This window comes from Mus caroli, unplaced genomic scaffold, assembly GCF_900094665.2.
Source record: "Mus caroli unplaced genomic scaffold, CAROLI_EIJ_v1.1 scaffold_21246_1, whole genome shotgun sequence".
Taxonomy (NCBI): domain Eukaryota; kingdom Metazoa; phylum Chordata; class Mammalia; order Rodentia; family Muridae; genus Mus; species Mus caroli.
This window is the reverse complement of record NW_018391311.1, coordinates 1-7,406: the sequence shown is the minus strand read 5'-3', so window position 1 is coordinate 7,406 and position 7,406 is coordinate 1. Positions and strand designations below refer to the sequence as shown.

General features: G+C 37.6%; 1 protein-coding gene across 1 annotated transcript in view; it reads right to left on the bottom strand.

The window, feature by feature from the left end:
- LOC110289112 (olfactory receptor 2AG1-like) overlaps window positions 1-642 on the bottom strand; it is a 1,111-nt gene extending 469 nt beyond the window's left edge. Inside the window, exon 1 of the mRNA XM_021155300.1 lies at window positions 2-642. Within this exon, the coding sequence (XP_021010959.1) occupies window positions 2-642 (641 nt within the window). The remainder of the gene's footprint in view (window position 1) is intronic.
- Window positions 643-7,406: the final 6,764 nt, after the last annotated feature.

The following is a 7,406-nucleotide window of genomic DNA, read 5'->3' as shown; positions in this document are numbered from 1 at the left end:
AATGGCAGCAAGAGGGAGAAGTAGGAAGATCACACCCATCACATAAACCATGAGCTCATATTTGGAGGTGTCTGCACAGGCCAGCTTCAGCAACGGAGGGATCTCACAGAACAGGTGTCTGATCTTCCTAGATTTGCAGAAAGGGTATTGCATGGTGTAGATGGTATATCCTACTGCACTCAGAGATGCCAGGGTCCATGATGTGAACACTCCAAGCCAGCAGATCCTAGGTTTCATGAAGGTCATATAGTTCAGAGGGTGACAAATAGCCACATACCTGTCATAGGCCATAAAGGCCAGAAGAAGGTCTTCTGCACCACCCAGTGTCAGTTCCAGGAACATTTGAAGGGCACAGCCCCCAAAGGAGATACTGTTGTCTTTAAGCAGAAAATCTATAACAGCCTTAGGAGTGATGACTGATGTGAGGAGTAGATCCATAAGAGGAAGCTGCCAGAGCAGAAGATACATGGGCACATGGAGCCGGGCATCCATGGTGATGACCAGGAGCAGTATCCCATTGCTGATCATAGCCAACATGTACAGGGCTGTGAATGTGGCACAGAGCATTTCAGGAGAGCCACTGTCATCCAGGATTCCAACCAAGATGAAGCCACTTCCCAAGGTAGAGTTCCAAAGCTCCATTATGTGAAGCTTCCTTATCTTCCTAGGAAGAGTTGGCTGATTGAAGTTTTTCCAATATGAACTCTCACATTATAACATCAGATATCTGCCATGACTCCAGTAATAAATATGATACTCTTTCCCACCAGTAAATAAGTTTGCCTCTCAATTTCCAAATTTCTTGCTCTCAATTCTATCTTGATAGTTGACCCATCTAATGTGAAATTATATATATGTATATATATATATGCATATATATGTATATAATCCATATGCTTATAATAGCAGATAACTAACCACTAGTAAGTCACCTCCTGGAAATATTCCTCATGGCATTCCACCTGAAGAAGAATCTTCTAAGAAAAGTTAATTACTTCTCTGTTAAAGAGAAAAACAAAACTCTGCCATGCATACAATTTAGTATAAGTATTTGCTTATGCCCTAGATATCTCAGTAAATTTTCCTGCAGAGACATTATTCAAATGTGAATTTCTGACAGGTACAGAGGCATACTTTCAATAAATTACTTCCAGTGTTTTGGCTTTGCTCATATTTTTTTGTTGTTATCGTTTTGTACTTTTTTTTTGACAAGGTCTTTCTATGTAGGATAACCACAATCTATGAACCTTTTGAATTGACCTTTTAAATGCTGGAATTTTAGAAATGTAACAAACAGTCCAGTTTATTTTCTACATTTCAAGAGTCCAAATTCGTTTGATGCAAATCCCATTTGAATAGTACGCGTTTTCATGTTAGTGACCTCTGTTGCACAGCCTTACATTCTCTGAGATTCTGAGGAAGGTTTTATCTGATACTAGGCAGTATTGTGTTTGAGAAAGTGTTGATTTTAGAGTTAAAGCTTTAGAATTGATGTGATCATATCTGTTTTACTTTTTTTACACATAGAAAACAATATATTTCGTATTTTATGTATAATAATATTTATATATGCCTCTAGAAAACATCAATTATCTATTGAGTAGACAAGGAAGCCTAGGTATTTCGGAGGGGCAAAGCAAAAAGAGACATAGTTTAATTTTGAATCTTGTATCATCCACACTAGTTACAAATCAAATGGTGAAGATTATTTTGAAAACACTTGCTTATGAGAAAGTTAATTCCAGATTTTGTGCTGAGCTACTTTACTGCAAAGTACTTCAGCAGAGAATAGGGAATGAGTAGCTAACTAAGGAACAGAAGCTCCTTATTTAGCTGTTCAGGTTTTTGATACTAAAGCAAAAGCCCAGATCCTATCTGTTTTACAGACTGTTATATCATGTGTGCCAGGGAAGAAACCGGAACATAATCTAAACAAACAAACAAACAAAAAGACTCTGTGTTTGGGAGAAATGATTTAAAAGTCATGGAAGAAGAATTTTTCTGTGTTGTAATTAACTTCAGTAATCCTATTCAAATACTATCATTGGCCATGATGTTTGCTCCCTCTGTTACAAATGCAGAGCATTTACATAGATAGAAGGTGAAGGGATACAGAAAAAGAGCTCCTTTTCTTGAAAGCTGTTACTGGTGGATGGTGCCAAAAGCAATGGAAAAGCCAATGTTGGAAAGAGTCTTAAGATTAACAGGAGCCTGTGTTTTATATATATATATATATATATATATATATATATATATATATATATTTTTATATATATATATATATATATATATATATATATATATATATATACCACTAAAATGGTCAGACGAAGCTAACTCAACATGCAGCTTATGATGTGAAAGTTAGGCATCCTTGTACAAATTATTCAGCCATGTCATGTATATTAATGCTTCATCAGTCTCCACTGACTTCTCTTGGTGTCATAGTACCTTAACAGTTAAAATGTGTGAGAATGTGAAATGAGTATCACAATTCAGTTAGTAGTTTGAGGGTGCTCATCATCTATCTGGTGAGTATTATGAGAAGCCAGGGATACCTACAGGGTCTAAAGATAGGCACTGAGATTCCAACTAGGAAGAAGACACATAGATCCAGGAAATGTTCTAAATTTTCAAGATATCAAAAACAGAGAGACTGAAAGGGCCATGGATTCGAAGTACTAAAGCGCCTGATTGGCATGTAATTTAAGATCTTACTGTTTGCTCTACATTGATTTTTGTCTCAAAATGCATAAAGCGAGGTTACACATTTTATTTAAACAGATAAAATTCCTTACCTTGGCAGCTCAAAAGCCTAAGCACCTAACCACTCCACCTTCCTTCAAGGATTCTTAATAATTGCGGATGTTGCTTTACCGATGGAGAATACAGATGTAGTTTTGTTTTGTTTTTCCCAGGAGTTTTCTACTGGATTAAACTTTGCTAAGTTGGCAAAGTGTATTAAGTATCCTTCCGATGTCAAGTGACAATGCTATTTTATTCCTTCCTCTAATCTACAGATGTACTCTGAAAATGTCCGTGGGAACAGCCAGGCTGTTAACAAATGTTACATAGAGTCCTATCGAGCAAGAAAATGGGTTTTCTGTTCTCACACTTGATGAGTTACATGGATGGAGCTCCTCCAACTTCATGTAAGTTTTCAAACTCTTGAGTCCTGCTGCTCAGGTTTTTCTAGTCCTATCATTATCTGGAAGCAGAGATCAAAGCTTCATCAAGCAAGTAGAAATTCAAAAAGATGCTCAAAAGTTCCTGCTATCTCCATATAAATGTTCCTAAGATAGTGCATAAGCCAGGTCCTTGTCTAGGAGCACGCTGCTTTGTTTTCAGGTTCCATGGCCTCCTCTCTGCTTTATCCTATGCATATCTTCAGAGGGACTCATATCCCAGCTGAAATGGAAATATTGGGTCTAGAAAATAGTGTGTTAATGAATTCTCATGGGTATATTTCTTAGCTTGCTTCTCCTGAGGTCTTCTATCAATAATGAGCTTTGAGGTCCTAAGTTTCTCCTTTCATACAATATTCCAATTCCTTATCTTTCCACACACCAAGGTTATAGATACATAATACTGGCACCATAGCCCAAATAGCTTACATATTTCCTTTACCATTAAGAAGTAGTAACCATGGAATAACTCAGGTTCCTAGCATGTCTAGCACTGGGTCCTTGACCGTAAAGTAGGTTTTTCCAGGCTTTGGGGGTGGGATGCTTCTTATATTTATAGCTCTTGTAGGCTAGACTATTTCTCTCTTTCATAAGGCTGCTCCATATACAGCCTATACATGGAAGGTCTTCTTGCCATTGACCTCTGGAAGTCCAGGAGAGTTTCTGTATGTACTCTTGTCCATATGCCATAGATTATGGTTGAAAAACGCTTAATTTTGTAAGAATTAGGCAGGAAGTAAAAGAAAAACCCATAGTACTAGAGTTGTAGAGGGTCTACATTAATTTAAATATTTTAAATACTCCCAGAGATCAAAGACAGGTTACCAATTATACAGTAATGAAACAAGGAAGAAATGTCTTTTAAACTGTTGATGAAACCAAACTATACAGCTAAATTATCTGTATACAGCTGAACTGTGAATGATGACAAGAGGAAAGGACAAATAATTATTTCCCTCCAAATCATCTCAATAAAATAATTTCAGCAAGAAGAACAGTGATGCCTAGAGGATATGAGGAATTATGCTGAGCTTTAAAAAAATGATCCAATAAGTGAGTTAGCAATTTAGTTCTATGTCCTAGAAATGTTCTTGTATTTAAAAGATTAAAATTTCAGCTAAATAACATTTTTTCAATTTATTTTCATTTTATGACAAAATTGTCATACAGAATGAACAATGAGAACAAGATTATTCAGACTCACTCATTAAAATTATTCTCTAGGTTGGTGCCTGGTAAGCTGGTCTTCATGGAGGAAGCTCTGGCTGAGGAGCTTGACAATAAGTATCTGCTGGTGAGAAGGCATTACAAGGAGAAGAAGATGCCAGTCAAATTGAGAATGAAGAACTTGGTTTCCAGGAATTAAAGAATGAGGAAGAAGCAGTTACTGGAGATGCTGCATAGCAGAAACGAGACAGCTATGACTTGCAGAGCCAGGGCAACTGAAGCTGACTTCAGCAGGGAAGTTCTGGTTCTGATGCTGTGAACATTTCATACTTGGTATGGGAAGATATTTCACCTTGAATTTCCAAAGGACAGGAGGCTGGAAAAATTAAGCCTGTGTTGGAAGATTTATGAAAAAAATGAAAGCTGAAGCTGAAAATGTTAACTTATCTGGATCAAGAAATATAGAGAATGAAAACTGTTCAAATATTGTCAGAGAGTTACAGAGTAAACTGATTCAATCTGATTGTCACTGCATATGACCTATTTGTAAGCTTATCTTAATTTTGCTTCTAATGCATGAAAAAATGACCAAGGCAACTTATAAAAGTAAACATTTAATTTGAGGCTTATGATTTCGGAGGACTAGAGGCCATGGTCACTATAGTTGTGTCTTAGTTTCGGATTCTATTTACTGTGAAGGAACACCATGGCCACAAAAATTCTTATAAAGAAAAACATTTAACTGGGGATGGCTTACAGTTCTGAGATTTAGTCAATTGTCTTCATGGCAGGAAGACAAAGGCAGACAAGGTGCTGGAGAATTCTACATCTGGATCAGCAGGCAGCAGGAAGCAAGAGTGACAGTGGGACTTTGCTTGAGTGCCTGTAACTTTTCAGTCTACCCCCGGTGATACACTTTCTCCAATAAAGCCACATCTAATCCAACAAGGCCATATGTCCTAATCCTTTCAAATAATGACACTCACTATGAGTCATAATACCACACGTCTTGAATTCATAAAACTGCTCTACCGACTAGGAACAGGAACCAAACATTTAAAATATGAGTCTATCAGAGCCATTCTCATTCAAACCACCACAGGGTCCTTCATTTTAGATAACCATAGCTTATGTCACTTAAACAAACTAACAACAACAATAAAAGCACCAGTAAGCACATGGGGAATAGAGGTGCAAGATAATCTGTAAGCATAATACAAACTCCTCCTTTGCCTGCTAGATTCATGTCAAGTGTCATCCTATTTTCCAAAATCATTTATCAAGTTGGGTGCCACTAACTAGATATTTCATTTAAGAGACTATCTTAATTTCACATTCTTGATTACTGTTGACCACCAGAATATAGTTAATTAGAATTTTGAAAATATTTATTATTATTTATTTATTTATTTATTTATTTATTTATTTTTAATTAGGTATTTTCCTCATTTACATTACCAATGCTATCCTAAAAGTCCCACATATCCCCCACCCCTCTACCTACCAACTCCCACTTCTTGGCCCTGGCATTCCCCTGTACTGGGGCATATAAAGTTTGCAAGTCCATGGGCCTCTCTTTCCAGTGATGGCTGACTAGGCCATCTTTTAATATATATGCAGCTAGAGTCAAGAGCTCCAGGGTACTGGTTAGATCATAATGTTGTTCCACCTATAGGGCTGCAGATCCCTTTAGATCCTTGGATATTTTCTCTAGCTCCTCCATTGGGGGCCCTGTGATTCATCCAATAGCTGACTGTGAGCATCCACTTATGTGTTTGCTAGGCCCCGGCACAGTCTCACTAGAGACAGCTATATCAGGGTCCTATCAGCACAGTCTTGCTAGTGTATGCAATGGTGTCAGCATTTGGGGGCTGATTATGGGATGGATCCCTGGATATGGCAGTCTCTAGATGGTCCATCCTTTTGTCTCAGTTTCAAACTTTGTCTCTGTAACTCCTTTCATGGGTGTTTTGTTCCAAATTCTAAGAAGGGGCAAAGTGTACAAACTTTGGTCTTCTTCTTCTTCAGTTTCATGTTTTGCAAATTGTAACTTATATCTTGGGTATTCTAAGTTTCTGGGCTAATATCCACTTATCAGTGAGTACATATCATTTGAGTTCTTTTGTGATTGAGTTACCTCACTCAGGATAATGCCCTCCAGGTCTAACCATTTGCCTAGGAATTTCATAAATTCATACTTTTTAATAGCTGTGTAGTATTCCATTGTGTAAATGTACCACATTTTTTGTATCAATTCCTCTGTTGAGGGGCATCTGGGTTCTTTCAAGCTTCTGGCTATTATAAATAAGAATGCTATGAACATAGTGGATCATGTTTCTTTCTTACTAGTTGGAACATCTTCTGTATATATGCCCAGGAGAGGTATTGTGGGATCCTCCAGTAGTACAATGTCCAATTTTCTGAGAAACCGCCAGACTGATTTCCAGAGTGGTTGTACAAGCTTGAAATCCCACCAACATTGGAGCAGTGTTCCTCTTTCTGCACATCCTTGCCAGCATCTGCTGTCACCTGAATTTTTACCTTAGCCATTCTGACTGGTGTGAGATGGAATCTCAGGGTTGTTTTGATTTGCATTTCCCGGATGATTAAGGATGCTGAACATTTTTTCAGGTGTTTCACAGCCATTCTGTATTCCTCAGGTGAGAATTCTTTTAGCTCTGAGCTCCATATTCTAATGGGGTTATTTGATTTTCTGGAGTCCACATTCTTGAGTTCTTTATATATATTGGATATTAATTCGCTATCTGATTTAGGATAGGTAAAGAACCTTTCCCAATCTGTTGGTGGCCTTTTGGTCTTATTGATGGTGTCTTTTGCCTTACAGAAGCTTTGAAGTTTCATGAGGTCCCATTTGTCAATTCTCGATCTTAGAGCACAAGCCATTGCTGTTCTATTCAGGAATTTTTCCCCTGTGCCAATATTTTCGAGGCTTTTCCCCACTTTCTCCTCTTTAAGTTTCAGTATCTCTGGTTTTATGTGGAGCTCCTTGATCCACTTAGATTTGACCTTAGTACAAGGAGATAGGAATGGATC